At 40.2% G+C, this 21,077-nt stretch overlaps 1 protein-coding gene across 10 annotated transcripts in view; it reads left to right on the top strand.

Annotated features, from left to right (window-relative positions):
* The window catches only part of RASGRP3 (RAS guanyl releasing protein 3), a 115,223-nt gene that overhangs the window by 65,536 nt on the left and 28,610 nt on the right, over nt 1–21,077 (top strand). For 8 of the 10 annotated variants that reach the window (XM_069580481.1, XM_069580476.1, XM_069580480.1 and 5 more), the window contains exons 2-10: nt 3,523–3,655; nt 8,438–8,628; nt 9,855–9,957; nt 11,779–11,841; nt 12,588–12,719; nt 14,279–14,426; nt 15,906–16,079; nt 16,467–16,583; nt 18,558–18,833. In XM_069580481.1, the coding sequence (XP_069436582.1) occupies nt 8,559–8,628; nt 9,855–9,957; nt 11,779–11,841; nt 12,588–12,719; nt 14,279–14,426; nt 15,906–16,079; nt 16,467–16,583; nt 18,558–18,833 (1,083 nt within the window). In that variant the 5' untranslated portion in view covers nt 3,523–3,655; nt 8,438–8,558. Of the gene's footprint in view, nt 1–3,522; nt 3,656–8,312; nt 8,348–8,437; nt 8,629–9,854; nt 9,958–11,778; nt 11,842–12,587; nt 12,720–14,278; nt 14,427–15,905; nt 16,080–16,466; nt 16,584–18,557; nt 18,834–21,077 lie in introns of all 10 variants that reach the window. The other 2 variants (XM_069580484.1, XM_069580479.1) reach the window with 1 other exon arrangement.

The following is a 21,077-nucleotide window of genomic DNA, read 5'->3' as shown; positions in this document are numbered from 1 at the left end:
TTGTTATATAAGTTCTTTTTCTCCTGCCACTTAAATTTCCCTTTCCACTGATGCTTAGCACTTAAGCATGTAACAGATATCCAGAAGCTAACTCAACATTCCCCTTAGGATGTCTCAGACATCTCTAACTCAACACATTCAAAAATGCACTCATTGATTGCTGCCCTCTCCATGAACTTCTACTCCCTCCCCCATTCCTTAGTTTCTCAGTCTCAGGGAAATGGCCTGTAACCCAACCAGATGTCCAGCTGGAAATCTGAAAATTATCCCTGATTCCTCCTTTCTACTCATTCCCCATGGCCAACAGATCAGCCAATCTTGTTGGATCTATCTTCAAAATATGCTCTGTGACCAATCACGTCTTTCCATTTTCACTGCCACACATTGGTTTAGATAACCTCTATCTCTTGCATGGATAGTTATAACTGACTATGAACTGGTCATTAGTGTAGGTCTTTACTAATTTCTCCTCCATATTGCATCTGGAAGAATCTTTTAAAAAATCCAGATTTGATCATACCATTCTCCTACTCACTTTTAAAACAATGGATTCTCATTACCCTTCAGATAAAGCCCAAACTCCTTAATATAGCTAACAGTACTGTTCATGAGTTATTCCTATTGACCTTTTTAGGTTCATCTCTTGCCCCATCTTCAATACATCAGTCATTCTAAATATCTTTTAACTTTTCTTAATTGCTATCATCCTACCCACACTCGGCCTGGCTAAACTGGCTAAAACTCCTCTGACTCTTAGACTGTCTTAATGCCCCAGCCCTTCACAAGATACTTAAATTTCTTATTTAATTCTTTGCTGGAGTATAAGAGCAAGAATTTGAAAAGACCCTGATGCTGGGAAAGATTGAGGGCAGGAGGAGAAGGGGATGACAGAGGACAAGATGGTTGGATGGCATCTCTGACTCAATGGACATGGGTTTGGGTGAACTCCAGGAACTGGTGATAGACAGGGAGGCCTGGCATGCTACGGTTCATGGTGTCACAAAGAGTCAGACATGACTGAGCAACTGAACTGAAGAGCAAGAATTATTTTTGTCTTGTTTATCAATTTATCCTTCCTTTTGCTTGTCTCCAACTTTTTCTACCAGCCACTCAAGTGTACCTTGCTTGGTATCTGGTGTCTAGTAGATACTCAGTAAGTATAGGGTTAGCCACAATATTCATTTGGGTTTTTCTGTGCAATCCTACAGAGAAACCTAAAAGAACTTTTGAGCCAATGCAATATTTGTCATGATTTCCCTGGTGGCTCAGATGGTAAAGAATCTGCCTGCAATGCAAGAGCCCCAGGTTCAATCCCTGGGTCAGGAAGATCCCCTGGAGAATCCCCATCCACTCCAGTATTCTTGCCTGGAGAATTCCATGGACAGAGAAACCTGGTAGGCTTACAGTCCATGGCGTCGCAAAGAGTTGGACACAGCTGAGCAACTAACACTTTCACACTTAACACTTACTTACAATATTTGTCAAATAAATTAACTATCTTTCATAGTTTTGTCATTTCTCTTATTGAACTCAATAATCTTGATTCTACTGTGGAGTCTCAGTGAATATAATCACAGTACTTTTAAAATTTCATGTCTCTGTAGAGAAAGGAAGATTAAGCTTGAGTGTTGCCAGAATTACAATTGCCGTGACACCTTAGTTGTTAAAACTTAAAGTGTAAAAGTTTGTAATAACTACTGTTCGTTTTAGCAAAGGATTTAGGCTTTTGGAGCAATTCCCTTGTCTCCATATGAAGGTCATGTGAGTGTGGGAACATACTTATGGTTACTTATATATTAAGACCATATCTGCCATTAGGAGGGAAGAATCTTCAAGAGATTTCATTTGTCTTTTCTTGCAACAGAAGTAGTGCTATAGACAAAACTGTCTTTGGAAGTTCTAATATGGCCAATATAATTGCAACACTATTCCTTGAATACTTACTAGATGTAATATTTCACCTTATAAATTCTGCAATCCTACAGCTACAGGCAACCAACCTTTGCTGTTATTCTGGCATGTTTCCTAGACGCTGTCTGGGAGTTTAGTCTACCACATCTTTGACAGTCATTACCTTACTTTAGCTTCAGCACTTTCAGGAATGGGATTCCGTTGCTGATGAGGCCACCTGCCCCTGGATGCCCTAGCATCACAGTATTTTTTTTCTCCTGTTTCCTTCTCCTTTCTCTAAATTAACATCTTTCTTCCTGTACTTCTAAACATTGATCTTCTATAATACTTCACATTAAGTCCTCAACTTAAATGCTTTTCAATATGAGAAGGGAAGAGGAACTGTGTACAAAGGGAGACACCTTCTTGAGCACCCAGTTTTTGCAAGATTGACGGCCTTTTATGTTACTAAACTTCTAACTTCTAACTAATGGCATTTCACTCAGAGTGGTAATTACATTTTACTCAAAGTAGTAAAACTCGCCCCATTTGTCTGATATTGAAACATGATTTTGGAAAACTAAATGCTCTGAGTCAAGAGTCTGGGACTCTTAAGATCTGTCCATGTATAGCTTCATGGAGTTGGCTCCTTTGCACAGTCCCTGACATTGAGAGCATCATTCTTATTGCCCTAAGCCACCTCACAAGGATTTTTTGGGTCTTCACAAGTCACATTAATGAAAATCTTTTGCTGAATGAAGACATCATGGCCTTTGGAAATCACACCCAACAGAAGTCTATTGTTCTTTTGAAGTGAGACTTTCTCTCTTAGAAAGAATTCAAGCTCTGGGGAAATTTTGACTTACTGTGTCCTTTTCAAACTTGTGAAAAATGTTTATGCTGGGGAGCAATAATTTTCACTGAAGCCAGAGAGTACCTATCAACACAAAAGCAAGTCCAAAACCATCAGAAGACTAAACAACATGGAATAAAATAACACTGACATTCTCACTGAGACTGTCAAGAGTGATTTAGAATCAGTTTCATGATTACCATAACAAATTGTTTTAGAGATTTACTAACATTCAAAAGTCAATGTTTGGAAATTCTTAATGAGTAACCTACCCATAGATGTATATCTGAAATAAAACAATATTTCATGTTGGGCATAAATTTTGGTTTTGTCACGCTTTAGGTGTTTTGGGCTGCATAAGGTCTTAGTTGCAGCATGCTGGATCTTCATTACTGCATGGGCTTCTTTCCAGTTCCCTCAGGGGCTTAGTTGTCTCATGGCATGAGAAATCTTAGTTCCTTGACCAGGGGTTGAACGTACGTCCCCTGCTTGGAAGGTGGATTCTTAACCATTGGACCACCAGGGAAGTTCTCCATACTTGTAGCTTTTAATTGGCTGGAATTTATTTTATTTTTAAAAAACAATTTGATCTTAAAAATATCATGGCACCAAATAACTACTTCAAATGTATTGTCTTTTTAATTAATTTTGTGGGTGATGTTTAGACAAAAATCTCAAACCCACTTATAACTGAAGGGTTTTGGAGATGCTTTAATGCAATGGATTATTTGGGGCTCCTATTATTTAACTCTGGGGATTTATTTCTGTTCTTTTATCAGGTTCTCCAAAGTACTTGTTATTTGTGTTGGATAAACCAATTCAGCAGACTGCATCCTCAATGCATTTGCCAGTGATGAAAACTGCCCTTAATATTCTTTCAGGTCTGGATATCTATCTGTGTAAGACCAATAGGTAAGTATTTCTTTAAGCTACTGTAGATTATGTAAGAAACTTGCCAAAATAATTATGAGAGGAAAAGCTGAAAGAAACAGTTGTTTGGATGATGAAATTGTGGATAGTGATTTTTCTTTGCTTTTTCATTACTGTCCTATTTTAAATGATGAATGTATATTGCCTTTGTAATAAAGAAACTTTACTTTTGAAAAAACAGTTGTAGACACAATAATATCCACACGAATGAAATGAGATCTCAGGTACGTATGCAGGTGATAGAATTCTAAACAGGGACACAGACACATCTACTGATTGCAGAAACAGATTTTAACTGGAGAGCCTTGTCCATCTGGCTTTCATGTACTGATTCTTCGCAGATCACAAATATAACTCCAAATATGGTGACAGGTTTTTTGGTGCCAGATTACTTCTAACCCTCTGGGGAAAGTCAATACCTTCCCCAGACAGATTAGCTGAATAATTTTGGTTTTGACCTCAGAATTAGTTTAATTAATCTAGGTTGCTTGGTTCTAAGTAAAATATTTGCTCTTCATTAGCAAGCATTAACAAGATAAAAGGGAAAAAAGCCTGTTTATTGAGGGCAGGAGGAGAAGGGGACAACAGAGGATGAGATGGTTGGATGGCATCACCTACTCAATGGACGTGGGTTTGGGTAGACTCCAGCGATTGGTGACGGGCAGGGAGGCCTGGCATGCTGCAGTTCATGGGGTCGCAAAGAGTAGGACATAACTGAGCAACTGAACTGAACTGATACAGGAAGGTAATCAAACTTGTCAATTGTCCAGTGTTGACTTTTTGTGGGTTTGACAGAATTTGCATTAAGAAAATCAGAAAAATTCTGCTGCAAAATGTCCTGGAAGAGGTACCAAGTTCTTATTATCAATGGAGTATAGGCAGATACTATCATGTCTAGAAAGCTGCAGAAAATCTAGAAAACTTCTGTTCCAGTAATGTTTACTAAAAGCTGCTACTAAACTAGCTATAGTTTAGTAGCTTTTAGTACTAAAACAAACTAAAAAACAACCTCTTAAAATTTTATGGTATCCACTCTTCCAAATATATACATATTCAAAGACCAGCTTTTTATCATTTTTATTTTACTCTTTCTTTATGCATCCATTCACTCATTCATTAATTCAGCAAATTCTTTTTTTGAGAGGTAAAGTCTTAGGAATTAGGGAAAACACCAGAGAACTAAGACAAAAATTCCTGTACTCATGGAGCTTATGTATACAGTGCTAGAAAGATTTAAATGCAGATGAACAAATGTATAGCATCTCAAATGGGGGTACATGTTATGAGGAAAAATAAACCCAGGAAGAGAGATGCTGCTGCTGCTGCTGCTGCTGCTAAGTCACGTCAGTCGTGTCTGACTCTGTGCGACCCCACAGACAGAAGCCCACCAGGCTCCTCTGTCCCTGGGATTCTCCAGGCAAGAACACTGGAGTGGGAGATAGGGCATGCCAATTGGGAGGTGGGCATGGAGAGAAAGTGTTGTGTTAAATTATGGTGTTCGGGAAGGGTCTTACTGATAAGGTTACTTTGTTAAGAGATGTAAGAGTTGGTTCTGCACTACTTTAACAATCCCATTTCACAAACCCTTTGAGTATCAAAGTGGCTCAGCACTGAACCAGTGTTTCTGTTATTTTTATGACATGTGAAATGATTCTTTTGATGCTCTAAGAGTGGTACCTTTAGCACAAGACTGTGTTTCCACTGGATTTATTTAGCTGGTGAATAGACTCATTCAGATGCCAGTCTTCAGTGGCATCGTTGGACCTTAGGCTTGTTTTTTTCTTTTCTTTTCATTCATGTGTTTGCCTTCTGAAGTTGACTGTGGGCCCACCGAAGGCAGGGATGAGGTGATGACGAGTTCATCTTGGTAGCCACAATGCCTTGCCTAGTGCCTAGCAATTGTCAGGTGCTCCGTGACTACCAAGGAATAAATAAACTTTGAGAGTAAAAGAGACATTGACTTTAAACAGTTCAAGAGGTGAAGCCCAAATGGCCACATTTACCTGCTAAACTGTCCAAAGTGGATAATTGTCTTACATCATGATGACGTCTCCATTTCTCTAAGCCTTGTATGGAGCTGGCATCAAGGACTTGCTCTATAAAATAAAATGATGGTGTGTTTCCTACAGGGACACTTTTGGCATAAGCATCTCTGAGAGGTTGTTTCTAATCCCACTTTCCCCATGCCATTGCTATAAAATGGACAATTCTCAGGACCACGTTTTCCTTCTACCTCTGTGACAAATAACCTGGTTTATATCCTCTTTTTGAGATGGTATGGAGTGCTATTTTTCACACTAGATTGGGGGGCAAAATTATGACAGCTCATGATGTCCGCACTTGGGAGAGCAATAAAAGGGACAAAGGGAAGCCAAAAACTATTTTATAATGGAGTTCTGATTCAAGGCTTTAATAATTGTATGGCTTTAGACCAGCTGCCAAATTTCTGTGAATCCCATGACCTTGTGTCTATACTGGAAATCATAATTACTACCTTATAGTATTGCTATGAAGGTCAAGTTGGATAATATATGCAAAACATCTGATATAAAACCTGGTACATAATGTGGATGTTCAAGAGATTATTGTTAATCTTGTTATTATTGTTATAGTATTTTAATACTTTTAATAACACTATTAGAAAAGTTATGCAAATTACCAGTTGTTCAACATTTACATGATCACATTTATATAATCCTCATTAATATATTTGTACTTTAAAGTTTATCTCTCTATATATACTTGTAGGGGCTTCCCTGATAGTTCAGTTGGTAAAGAATCCACCTGCAATGCAGGAGATCCCGGTTTGATTCCTGGGTTGGGAAGATCCTCTGGAGAAGGGATAGGCTACCCACTCCAGTATTCTTGGGCTTCCCTTGTGGCTCAGCTGGTAAAGAATCCACCTGCAATGCAGGAGACCTGGGTTCGATCCCTGGGTTGGAAAGATTCCCTGGAGAAGGAAAAGACTACCCACTCCAATATTCTAGCGTATTTAATTCCATGGACTTTATAGCCCATGGGGTCGCAAAGAGTTGGACACGACTGAGCCACTTTCACTTTCATATACTTGTAATAAAATTAATCCAAGTAATCAGTGAACCATGAACTTCCAGATGTTCAAGCTGGATTTAGAAAAGGCAGAGAAACTAGAGATCAAATTGCCAACATCCACTGGATCACCGAAAAAGCAAGAGAGTTCCAGAAAAACATTGATTTCTGCTTTATTGACTGTGCCAAAGCCTTTGACTGTGTGGATCACAATAAACTGTGGAAAATTCTGAAGGAGATGGGAATACCAGACCACCTGACCTGCCTCTTGAGAAACCTGTATGCAGGTCAGGGAGCAACAGTTAGAACCGGACATGGAACAACAGACTGGTTCCAAATAGGAAAAGGAGTACATCAAGGCTGCATACTGTCACCCTGCTTATTTAACTTATATGCAGAGTACATCCTGAGAAACGCTGGACTGGAAGAAGCACAAGCTGGAATCAAGGTTGCTGGGAGAAATATCAATAACCTCAGATATGCAGATGACACCACCGTTACGGCATTAAGTGAGGAAGAACTAAAGTGAAAGAGGAGAGTGAAAAAGTTGGCTTAAAGCTCAACATTCAGAAAACGAAGATCATGGCATCTGGTCCCATCACTTCATGGGAAATAGATGGGGAAACAGTGGATGACTTTATTTTTCTGGGCTCTAAAATCACTACAGATGGTGACTACAGCCATGAAATTAAAAGATGCTTACTCCTTGGAAGAAAAGTTATGACCAACCTAGACAGCATATTCAAAAGCAGAGACGTTACTTTGTCAACAAAGGTCCATCTAGTCAAGGCTATGGTTTTTCCAATAGTCATGTATGGAGGTGAAAGTTGGACTGAAGAAAGCTGAGTGCCGAAGAATTGATGCTTTTGAACTGTGGTGTTGGAGAAGACTCTTGAGAGTCCCTTGGACTGCAAGGAGATCCAACCAGTCCATGCTAAAGGAGATCAGTCCTGGGTGTTCACTGGAAGGACTGATGTTAAAGCTGAAACTCCAATACTTTGGCCACCTGACGTGAAGAGCTGACTCATTTGAAAACCCCTGATGCTGGGAAAGATTGAGGGCAGGAGGAGAAGGATGAGGATGAGGATGAAATGGTTGGATAGCATCATGGACTCAATGGACATGGGTTTGGGTAGACTCCGGCAGTTGGTGATGGACAGGGAGGCCTGGCGTGCTGCGGTTCATGGGGTTGCAAAGAGTCGGACATGACTGAGCGACTGAACTGAACTGAATGTTTATTATAATATGCTCCTGAATGTCTTTATCACTTAAGAAAATAAAGAAATTGAAAAATGTTGTAAATTCTTTTCAACTGAAAAATAAGATGTTATTTAATAGGGACCATTCCCATAGTCTGGAGAAGGAAATGGCAATCCATTCCAGTATTCTTGCCTGGAGAATTTCATGGACAAGGGAGCCTGGTGGGCTACAGCCCATGGGGTAGCAAAGAGTCAGACATGACTGAGTGACTAACACACACACACATTCCCATGGTCTCAGAGCATTATACATGCTAAGGAATAGTTTAGCAGGCATTTTGCCATCATGGTGATTCACACAATCTCTTATCACTTTGATAATTTTCTTGCAGAAATACAGAGTAAATGGAAGTCATTATCTTTTCAGGTAGGAAAGCCATACTTTAACTCTAGTTAAAGATATGTTAACTAGTCTGGCAGAACTCTAGTCTGATATTTTTTTCTTCTTGTTTTTTAGATCCCTGAGACTTTAGGACGGAGACCACCACTAAGCACAGACATCACCCGCTTGCATAATTATGGAGATGATCTGTATGATGTTGAAAATGCCCCTAGTTTTTTGACGGCAGCACATAACCATGGGGTCAAGCGGACTTGGGAAAGCAGCAACATTAGATGAGCTGCTGAGCACTTGCATTGAGATGTTTGGTACGAGCCTTTCTCCCTTGTGTACATCTTGCTACTCTACCTCCCCCAGTTCAGTTGCAAGAGTTGCTATGGAACAGAAGGCAATCTCCATACATTGGTATTTGGGACTTCCCAGGTGGTGCTAACTGTAAAGAACCCACCTGCCAGTGAGGAGACGTAAGAATCGCAGGTTCGATCCCTGGGTTGGGAAGATCCCCTGGAGGAAGGCATGGCAACCCACTCCAGTATTCTTGCCTGGAGAATCCCATGGACAGAGGAGCCTGGCAGGCTACAGTCCATGGGGTCGCACAGAGTTGGACCCGACAGAAGCGACTTAGCATGCACTCACACACCTTGTTATTTAAGGCCTTTTTATTAACCCCAGTCTGTCTCCCCAGTATCATCGCCCCATGCGTTTCCTTCCTTTTACTGTCCACAGCTAATACCCAGACATACTATTCACTTAATGTTTCTGGAACATTCCCTGAATCTTTCTGCCTTTCTGCCTGTATCATACTCCTTCACTGAAAGTCTGCTTCAGGCCTCATTTAAGGTGTCATCTCAAATCTTCATAGTATCATTTCTGTACTCCCCAGTCAGGAATGCTGACTGTTTCCTCCACTCAGCATAGCCCTTTGCGATTTTTTCATGGACATGGTACATGCAGCTGTGATCCTTTCTTGGTCCTTTGGCTTAGACATGTGTGAATAGCACAAATCTCCTACATTCATCTCCTCCATAGTTGTAGACTTTACAGCTATCTGCTTTTCATGTTGTCTGACTACCTTAGCATTTTGGATTATTCCTTGTACAAACAGAATCACAAAGAAGTTGTTTGTTGAATTGATTGTTTTAGGAAGAGTTAAACCAGACAGAGTAGGGTTGCCAGATAAAATACAGGATGATCAGTTAAATCTGAATTGCAGATGAGACACATTTTTGGTATAAGTATGTTGTAAATAGGGCATGGGACATACTTGTACTAAAAAATTCTTTGTGGTTTGCCTTAATTCAAATTTAACTGAATCTCCTATATTTTTATATGTGAAACTTGGTAACTGTACACCAGAGGAAGGATGAGACCTACCCACTTAATTTTCAAGGAAATACCAGAAGTAGGAGGAAAATGATAATTGGGTCTACAAGAACTTTTTGACACTAATGGTTCACTACTGATATTAGAAAAAGAGAAAAGTAGTATGTGCTATTGTCTCCTCACCTCTTAATCTTCTTTTATTTTTTAACAGATGACAATGGAGAGCTGAATAATAGTTATTTGCCAAGAATAGTTCTACTCATGCACCGATGGTATTTGTCTTCCACTGAATTGGCAGAAAAACTTCTCTGCATATATCTTTTTAACTACTGTGTAATTTTTACAATCATAAATCAAGTTCTGTACTTAGATGAGGTGTCTAACCAAAGCCAGTAAATTAAGATGAATAAACAGTCTTCAGTCAGTTATCCAGCTGTTTTGTGAATATATATAGATGTCTAGACAAAACATCTGGATGACTGACCAAATAGCTGATTATCCATCTGAATGTTTTGGCTCTACTTGAAAATAACCACTTGATATGAAATGAAACAGGAGCTGTAGCCTGAATGTTTCTAACTTGTCTTAAACATTTCTGCTGTTAGTATAATGAAAGAATATTTAACACTGATTCAAGAGTTACTTTATTCCTTTTAGGAAGGCAGAATGGTGGACCTAGAGGATACAGTTTAGACACATGGACATGCCGGCCAGAATAATATGATCTGGCTCAGGCATAAACACCACCTAAATTTTCACATCGTCCCTTGCTGGTGAGACACAAGGAACATTCTAGCAGGTTTATTATAATCTGTTGATTGACATTCATTTTAGATTTTCTTCTGATACAAAGGCAAAGGAAAAAACCATAGTTAGAAACCCCATTCTATAATAAGGACTTTTAGCAATCCACCACTTTTGTGCATGGTACAATTCCTAAAAGGTGGCTAAAAGCCAAATGACTGAAAAATGGCTACAAAATAGTCACATACTTATAGGGAGGTTTTAGTCCCTGAGATCTAATGTTTATTACAGGTTCCTATAGTCTCTGCCTGCTGCAAGCCCAGGGGTCCTGCAGATGAGTGAGAAGCATGGCAGGGCAGGGAGAGCCTGAGAGGGTGTGGGGCCACTGAGTGTTACTAGGGCTAGCGGGCCTTCCATCTGCTTCCTTAAGTTTCCTCCACTTTCTGCTTCTTCACTCCATCATCAACCATCCCCTCAACCTCAGACAGGGAGTAGGTGTTAGAGATGAGAAGGGAACATTCACCCTGAACAGAGGTCCCTGGAAATGAGCAATATCTTAGTACCTTGTGGTCCAAGGATTCCACAGGTCCTGCTATTGAAAGGTGGTATGTAGAGAAGGATGGAGGGAACTATTTTAGTCTTGCCCCATTCCCTCCTTAGGGTCCAAACACTGTCCACAAAATGTGCCCACAGACAGTATTCTCATCATCAATATGTCCACTGCTATATGAAACACAAATAGAAAGGGGTATTTAGATACAGTAAAGCTTAATATCTGAAGGCACAGATTGTATGAAAGTTGAAACCACCTGTGAATTTACATTTCTCTAGATTTTCCTCTCTTTGGATTCCCTGCTCACTGCATATCCATGGTACTTGGCATTTGCATGAACTCAATAAATATTAGCTAAAAAGTATGAATAAATAGACTTGAGACTAAATAACTGCAAGATGCATATATTAATATACCCCAAAATGACGTTTTCAAATACTAAAGAAATTAGAGTACTTACATATGCCATTAATCCTACATATAAAATCTTTTTGGCTAAAATGGTGTTTCTATGTACTATTCATTTTAAATTATCTATAGTTAGTAGTATATTTGTCATTACAGTTGACAGTCATCATTTGGCAAGTGCTCAGGAAGGTAAAATTCACTTTATAAGTGGCCTCTCTTCCAGACCAGAAAGATACATCTCAGAGCAATAATATGTGGTGCTAGTTATTTAGCACTGATGTCATCAGAACCCACTTTTCTCCCCACGTGAACATCCACGTCACCCTAATAGTATAGTCCTCTTCTTAAGAATTCATCTAAATTGATTAAACAGCCACAGATCTGTGCAAAGGAAACAACGTGCAAGGATTTTTTTCCTTAACTAGTGTACCTATCGAAATGCCAGTGGAGAAAGCTGTGATGAATTTCGATTAAAGATCTGCTACTTCATGAGGTACTTACAAATTTAATTGTCTTGTTTCTGGTTCTGGAATTATTGACAGTTTTCTTTTCCCAAAACTACAGACCTAATCTGACAGTAAAATGGACTCAAATCCCCCTTTTGTTGATTTTATTAAAAATGGCTCTCCTCTGTTGCTGGTGGCTTCTCTGATGGCTCAGACAGTAAAGAGTCTGCCTACAATGCGGGAGACCCGGGTTCAATCCCTGGGTCGGGAAGATCTCCTGGAGAAGGAAATGGCAACCCACTCCAGTACCCTTGCCTGGAAAATCCAATGGATGGAAAAGCCTGGTAGGCTACAGTCAGGGTTGCAAAGAGTCAGACACGATTTCACTTTCACTTTCTGTTGCTGGGGGCATAGAATTTATCTTTCTTTTGGACTATCAAGCAGTGGTCAGTGTGTTTAGGGGATGAAAGCAGCTCTGAGAAAGAGTGCATTCATTTTTTTCTACTCCCTTGCTGTACACATTCCCACCTACTTGCTATGAGTTGGGAGAAGGGTTTCTTCTCAGCTGTGGTTCTAGAAAGAAAGAGACTCTCAAAGTAGGAGTGGGGGACTTGGGTCCTTGATTGAAGCAGGGAAGAGCAAGACTCAACACGATGGATGGGGGATAAGAGATTGCTAATTTGAGGTATGGTCTTGAAGCATTGTTAAATGTAATCTGTAAAATGACACCATAGTTTCCACAGAGATCTAGCTTGAAATCTTCTGGTTGTCAAAAATACTTGATGTCTTTCAGGTACTGGATTGTGAAATTTCCTGCAGAGTTTAATTTGGACCTTGGTTTGATCCGTATGACTGAGGAATTCCGGGAAGTAGCTAGTCAACTGGGATACGAGAAACACACCAGCCTCATCGACATATCCAGCATGTAAGAATGGTGCAAGCTTCTTTCAAATATGATGAGTCTGCTTTTGGGGGGAGGGAGTAGTGATGATCCCACTTGACCTCCATCCATACCTGTTCAGAATCAAGGTGTGCTTCTTTGAGGAAAGCTTTGCTGCAAAGAGCACAGTCCCGCTGGACATAGTTTATCTCTCCAAGCTTCAATTTCTGTGATTGTGAAGTAGAAATTGTACCTTTCTCATGGGGTTATAACCCACTCCAGTGTTCTTGCCTGGAGAATACCAGGGACGGGGGAGCCTGGTAGGCTGCCGTCTATGGGGTTGCACAGAGTCGGCCACGACTGAAGCGACTTAGCAGCAGCAGCAGCATGGGGTTATAATGAGCATCCAAGAAGTACATGAGATAATATGAGAAAGTATTTGACACCTAATAGATGCTCAGTACTTTGTTACCGAATCTCGTCTCCTATGCCCTTGCCACTGTGGATCAGCACTCTTGCCACTATGCCCTTATTCTGCGGATCAGCAGCTCTGCATTACCAGGGGGTGGGGGCTCAATAGAAACATAGAATCTCATGCGCCACCCTAAAGCTGCAGAATTGGAAGCTCCATTTTAGTAAGATTCCCAAGTGGTCCATATGCTCATTCAAATTCGAGATGCTCTGTACCATGGTGCTTCTCATGTCAGCCTGAGGCTGTGCAAATGTGGACCATAGCTGTGCCATGAACTGATTAGCTCAGTAATTAGGAACTTGGTGCTAATTAGGCTAGCATTTCATATTACTAGCTAACTTTACAGATAAAGCTATTTTAGGGTTTTAAGTATTATTATCCATATGGAAAATATACATACTTTTGTGTCCTAGGCATTCATACTCTAGCCTCTTTTCCTAAAATGCTTCTTCAAGAGTGATCCATGGTGAATGGTCCTGGAATTATTAGGGGTGTTGTTAAAAATATAGATTGTTCAGCCCAACTCCTCTACTTACCAGCTATGTAAGCTTGGATAAATTTTTAACTTCTTTGTGCCTATATTTTCTCATCTATAAAATGGGAGTAATAATAGCAATACCTGATAGAGTTGTGAAGATTTAATGAGTTAATACCTGTGATCATAGTGGTGCCTGGAACATCAAGTGTTTGTTTGGTAAACATTGATGTTAAAAAATAGATTATTCAGATTATTCATTCCTAGTAAATCAGAATGTCTGGTTCTAGCCCTCTGTTTTTATAACAAGCTTTTCAGATAATCTATGTGTTGGGGACCATATGGATTTTGGTGGTTTCCTTCCCAACTACATATTGACAAAATCCCTCATGATTCAGACCTTACTGCTCACAAGAAAGACCAAGTAAGAGATTCTGGATCAATCCATGCAAACCAACCCTGTCTGGAGAAACAACTCGAAGATTATGTTCTACTGGCAATGGGTCAGTGGGTTTCTCTTCAAACACGAAGGATAGGGCATGTATTTTGCACAAGCCCCTGGAAGCAGGCAAAGGGTTAGAGAGTCAGTAGGTTAATAACTTCCATTGAGTGAAATGGGCTTTCAGCACATTGACCAGACTTGCTTTTCTTTCATAGTCCTTCCTATGACTGGATGAGAAGAGTCACACAGAGAAAAAAAGTATCCAAGAAGGGAAAAGCCTGTCTGCTGTTCGACCATCTGGAGCCCATTGAATTGGCTGAGCACCTCACTTTTCTGGAGCATAAATCTTTTAGAAGGATCTCAGTAAGAAACTGGACATTTATTCTTCCAAGGATAACAACCTCCATGCCAACTTTCCCAAGAGCTGCATCTTCATACTCTGAAGTGTTGGCAGCCTCTGTCACTGTGCTCCTCTGGAAAAGTGCCCTTAATTCATAGGAACAATCACTTTTAACCAAAGATAAATATTATCCTGTCTTTCTTTTATGGCTCAGGAGCTATATTTCTGTCGCTATTTTCAATGTCTCCTTTCATAGGATTAAAGCATGATTTTCTAAATACTTGGTGGAGATTTAACCATTCAAGGTTTATTTAGCTCCATTGATGTCTCCCAAGTGAATGCATTTGGCTGGGCCCTTCATTTGGGGGGTGGGGAAGAAATATTTATTTAGGTTGGGATTTGTATAAATGGCTAATTATGGGTATAGGTTGAAATTAGGAACTGTAAGCTTCCTGAAGAATCTTAACATTAGGCTGTTTCTTTCTCAGGGATGGAGATCCTGGATTAAATATTTCTTTCTTACTTTGTCTTAATAGAGTTCCTTCTCTACGACCCCTTCCTTTCGACTGTGGTCTCTTCCTAGCCACCTAATCACTTACTCATTTTCCATTTGTTATACTATTTCCGCAATTAGTCACAAATAGCCTTTGTCTTTGTCTCACCAAGCTTTGGGCATGTCGCTCCTTTTCCAAGATGCCAAAGAATGAATTACATTATTGCTTGCAAAGAAGAACATGAGGTCGGATTTCTGAAAGACTGATTCTTTTCACTGAGTAATCCTCCTTGGAGAGGACCTTTTGGGGCCCCACAGGCAGGCCCTGAGAGGAAACCTTGTGCTCTGTTTATATGATAGGAGGCTCTTGTGTATTAATATCTGATGACTCCCATGCTGACTTCGAGAAAATGTGTCTGTTTTGCAAAAGAGTGGCCTTACTTCAATTACTATTTTTTTCTCTTTTCTTGAAAACAATTTTGCAAACTTATTCTGACTTGAAATTATGATCGTTATGTTCATTTCCTCTTCTTTAATGCATGCCATTGTATCTCAAACTTGCCCAACCACTGAAATTACCAGTAGTGGTGAAAAATGGAGATTCTTAGATTATTCCTCTGGAACAGTGATCCTTTAGGTCTAACAAGTTTCCTGAAACTAGTGTTTTAGCAAATGCCCCATGTGGATCTTAAGACCCAGTAAATTTTGGACTCACTGGAATGTGACTTTGAGTCTTGTCCCTTGCCCTCCCCATCGACACTATGGTGTGTAATAATTGTGTGTCTGTGTATGGGAGAGTGAAATGCAGTGAAATAGCATGTAAAAGGTACAGATATAGTCCTTATTCATAGTATATTCATATGTGTAAGATGCCATTATAAGTGTGAAATGAAAGAAATAGTGATGTTGTTGGGAAACATTGTCTCATCTATGTTCCGTGCAACATTCTAAGTTATGATTTTTCAAAGACTCCATTGTAACTCAAAGTCTCTGAATCTTCCTTTACTAGTTCACTGATTACCAAAGCTATGTCATCCATGGCTGCCTGGAGAATAACCCAACCTTGGAGAGATCTATTGCTTTATTTAATGGAATCTCTAAGTGGGTCCAGTTGATGGTTCTTAGCAAACCAACTCCTCAGCAAAGAGCAGAAGTTATCACAAAGTTTATCAATGTTGCCAAGGTATGTATGTCTGTTAATTAGACTGGGATTCTTAAAGGATTCTAGATAGTTGTTCACTTGGTTGAGAAAAGTCATTGAAGAAATTTGGAATTCACAATGTAGAAGGCAATTAAACTACCCATAAATGTCTAATGAACAAATATACTTCTCTCACGCAAGAAGATTGCTTTTAATTGGCAACACTTGGAAGTATTTAATGTAGCTATTTTCTGTGAAAGGATTGGTATATTTTTCTAGTGAGTTTTGTTTGTATTTCATTTTGAATTGATATTGTTTTTCCTACATCCTTGTTATTAAAATTGTATATAACTTCATCTGTACCACCAAAAGGTGAGAATAATTCAAAAATTGTTACACAGTATTGAAGTTAACATTTTTTAATTGCAGAAGCTCCTTCAGCTCAAAAATTTTAACACCCTGATGGCAGTGGTGGGAGGCCTTAGTCATAGTTCCATTTCCCGGCTCAAAGAGACCCATTCTCATCTTTCTTCAGAAGTTACAAAGGTACAGTGAACCAGATCATAATCCCAAGTAACAAATTTGCTTGGAAATTGTTTAGAGGTGGGATGATCCTAACAAATGTCACTCAGAAGGGGAAAGTTTTTTTTCTTAGACAATAGGAGGTTATAGCCATACCTCCTGGAAAAACAGAATAGAAGTGACAGCAAGCGTTCAATACAAATGCTTTTAAACCCCATTAACATATTGTAGTTGTAAATATTCAAAAAATATGTATTTGGTGCTTACTATGTGATCGGTATTATGAAATACATGAAGGTTATAAGGCAAATAAGACAGATATCATTCCTATTATCCACTCCTCAAATGAAGTCATTGAACACTTGCTCTCTTCATAGCACTGGATTCAACATGGGGGAAGATGCAAAAGAAGAGGGAGGGGACCGAAAGAAATCTTTTGTATAGAAAGCCTTCAGATTTATAGCTGAGTTTCCAGGAACAAAAATAATTTAAAGCAATGATTGTTTCCCAAACTGAACTTTTTCCAGACCACAATTAAATATTTCCTTATGAAGCAAAAAAGAACATTTCATCCTTATGAAAATATTTCTCTGTAAAAGTGTACTTTGCTGTATCATTAAGGACCCTTTCAGCTATAAGTTAAAAAAAAGAATCTTGGAATTGTCTAAATAATAAGGAAATGGATTGTGTCACATACCTGGGAAGTCCAGAGGCAAGGCCAAGTCCATGCATGGGCTGATCGGAACTCTGGCTCAATTGCTCTGAATTCCGCTTAGTGTGAGGTTGTTGTTTTTGTTTTCATCGGACTGATTTCCCTCCTGACTGGGTTGTCTGCAACAGTGGAAAAATTTTGCTCTTTTGTTTATGAAAGTTGGAGGTAGGGAAAACCCCTCTTTAGCTTTGTCCCCATGGAATAAAGGCCTTTTTTTTTTAGGCAGATTGGACCATCTCAAATCACATGCCCACCCCTGGGCCAATAACAGTATCCAGAGGAATGTAACATGTTGATTGGCTTAACTCTTATTCCTGAACCAATCATAAACCAAGGGGATGAAATTATGATGATGGTAGATCAGAACCTATGCTTGGACTTGGGCATGGAAACAGCTCCATCTGAGACACATGGGAAAGAGTATACTAGTCACCTTAGGGTCTGTTAGGAAGGTCTGGTTGCTGTTAGACAACCAACAATAACTTGTTCATATGAACAGGAGAATTTAAGACACAGAAGCACTGCTGACTGACCTCAAACACTGTACTCATTTCAAGTATAAAGGGGCTCATTATGTGTTTCATTTTCCTTTAGATTAGTACTGAATTTCCAGTAGAGAGCAAAACATGTTTTAAATGTGAAAATAAGAACTCAATGGAAAAAAAATTGAAAAAAAAAGATAATTCAATGGAGGCTCATAGAGGCTTGGAACCACCAGTGTATATTGAAAAATTTTTTATTCAAACTCCTCTTTCTTGCAGAAAAAGAAAGCTAATGTCCCTAAAAGTGAAGTGACTTGCTTAAGGTCACCTTCTTACTTAGTGGCAGAGTCCAAAACCACAGCTATCTCACACATCAATATGACTGTTCCTGCCCCTGTCCCTGTCCTGTCCCCTTCAAGTTATATCTCAAATGCAACTTTCTTGGAACTAGGAAATTTTAATATACTGCATATGTTAATATAATATATGCTTATTTTTCGGATTGTAATATTTCCATGAATTATTAAATACTTATATACTGATGCCATTTAACATCTCAACATCCCTAGTAGGTAGGCAGAGGTGTGGGCTATTTCTGGTTTGTAGCAGAATGGAACAGGCTGTGCAATTCATAGTCAGGTTTTCTAACTTTCTTTTTCCTGGTTAGTATCTCCCTGCATCAATGTTGGTGCAATCCATACTTCTCTTGGTAGCAGAGGAATTTCCTAGCCACACACTGTTGGGCCTGGTGGTGGGCAGAAGGGAAGGCCGTCTGAAAAATCTACTTTTCCATCTGTTCCCCAGAACTGGAATGAAATGACGGAACTGGTCTCCTCCAACGGCAATTACTGTAATTACCGCAAGGCTTTTGCCGACTGTGACGGCTTCAAAATCCCAATCCTTGGCGTCCACTTGAAAGACTTGATAGCAGTCCACGTCATTTTCCCAGACTGGACAGAGGAGAACAAAGTCAACATTGTGAAAATGCACCAGCTCTCCGTTACCCTGAGTGAACTGGTCTCCCTGCAGAATGCCTCCCACCACTTGGAACCCAACCTGGATTTGATCAACTTGCTCACGGTGAGTTCAACGGGCTGGAGCTTGTGCTCCAATAGACCGGAGCTTGAACCTCACCTCCCAGGGGATGCAGGAAGATCCACGCCAGCAGTTCACAATGAGGGCAGGGGAGGGGTTGGATGTGGGGTCAGTGGTTGGGAAGAAATCTCAAAGGAGGAAGGGTGGGGAAGCTACACCTATAACCTGCGTAAATTCAGACTGTTAAATATGGTCTCCAAGCACAGAAAATTCCGTTTGCTTTGAAGGTCCCAGTCTCTGCCCCCACAGCTCTGGTTTCTGGAGTTCTTAGAGAGGCCCCCCAGCTCTGTCCTCAGGGCTTCACAATCCTGCATCACACTATTCTAATTCATCAGCCCCTTCGCTATGCCCTCAGCTCACTGGCTTCTCTGGATCCTCACCACATTGCTGTAGCTGAAGCCTGGAGTAAAGCAGGAACCTCCTCCAAGATCTCCCTGCCCCGACTCCCACCAGCCTCCCCAAATCACCAGAGGCACTTCCCAGTCTGGCCCTGGAGGCCCTTCCGGACTTGCTTTCTGACTCTTAGTCTCTCCTCGTTTCTGATCACCTGATCCCGCATCACACCTGCCTTTGAGGAGTATGGGGCTTACACTTTCCACCAGTAATTGCTGCCTTCTACTTTCTGGCTACTGCATTTTCTTGGAAAATTCTTTCCTTACCCCTCCATCCCACCCCCTACCCCGCACCCCATGACTAGCTTAAATTTAAATGCCTCTCTCTTTATTTAGATGCTCTTGGGGAGCATTCTGTTTCCCTCCAAAGCAGTAATGCATCTGACACCTGTGTTGCCCTTGCACTTTGTACTTTCTTATCTATAGGAGGTACCACTTGACATTAGATTTTTTTTTCCTGTCTACTTGCCTTATGCATTGCATGTCCCCAGCACCTTTCATAGTACCTGGCATATGTAGGGGCTCAACAGATGAACTGAATGCTATAATTAGGAATGATGTCGGTTGGAAGAAATTAACCCACTTCTCATCATTTTGGGCATTAGTGGCACACACAGTTAGCTGGTCTCTAGGTCCTAGCACTTTTAGATACACAGGTGTGTAGAAGAGAATATTTCCCATTGGCTGCTTCTTTGTCAGGGGGGAAAGAGGCATAAGCAAATTCTCTCAGCTTAGCTGAAACAAGTGGAGGAGTAACTTCCTTGTTTGGGTTTATGACACTGTAACATTTGAAACTTGGCTGCAATACTGAATTAACTACTTCCTTCCAATGGCCATAGGAAATGAAAACAACAATCCCTCTGAAGCTCTGAAGGGCTAAATCCTCTAGGGCTGCTGCACTGGAACAAGAGTATGGTTCCTAGACCTTCTCACCCACTGTTCCTAGAACACATAATTGTCTACCAAAGAGTTGACCCCCTAGGTGTAGGCAATAATGGCAGCTGCCTTCTTCGTATAAAGCAGAAGTGGTCAACACACAGAAACAAATCTCTTGGGGTTCAGATTGTGTGACAAATAATAAACACACAGACATTCTCACTGGGTGTGGGGGGAACCTCACAATCATCCAGGCACCTGCATTTATTAATCATTTGCCATGTAAATCTGTTTCTATGAATAAGTGACCAGAGTTGCAGCCCCAATCAGACTGTGTAAACCCCCATACACAGGTGATGTCTGCAGACCAGTCTCAGGGTGTAGCCGAGGTTTCAGGTGTCTGTGTTCAGACTGTCTCCCTGAGGTAGAGGATAGCTTCACATAGCAGGTGCCTATACCTGGGCAGATTCTCATCTGGAAGAAAGATAATGATAGAGTAGGGGAAATAATTTTTAATTGTAAATGCAGCAAGCAACATCATGACAGAGAAATCTTAAAGGATTTTGAATGAAATTTTGGGATGCTGATGGAAAATCTGAATTCCAGAAGTAAAAGCTAAGAAATAATTGGATTTTTGCTGAGAAGGAAAGAAAAAAGAAAAAACCTCAATCTCTAGTTATCTCTCTCTCTCAGAAATTGAAGGAAAATTTAGAAGCCACCAGGCATCATATTTAGTCAGAACAGTGGTAGTAGAGTGTAGTATCCGGGCCAGAATCTCTGATGGGAGATAATAGCTGTTGACCTTGCCTCTGCAGTTTTTTAGCTTTGTCTCCTTCTAACTGACTTTGGATTTTTTTCCTAAAGAGTTCTGTGCTCATTTGTGAGGTCTCACCCAGTTCTAAACTTCTGTGGTTCTAGATGTAAGGAATGGTGGAGCCTTGGGACTAAGGAACCAAATGTC

Source organism: Ovis canadensis, chromosome 3 (genome assembly GCF_042477335.2).
Source record: "Ovis canadensis isolate MfBH-ARS-UI-01 breed Bighorn chromosome 3, ARS-UI_OviCan_v2, whole genome shotgun sequence".
Taxonomy (NCBI): domain Eukaryota; kingdom Metazoa; phylum Chordata; class Mammalia; order Artiodactyla; family Bovidae; genus Ovis; species Ovis canadensis.
The sequence above is the reverse complement of the archived record's forward strand: the minus strand, read 5'-3'. Positions and strand labels throughout refer to the sequence as shown.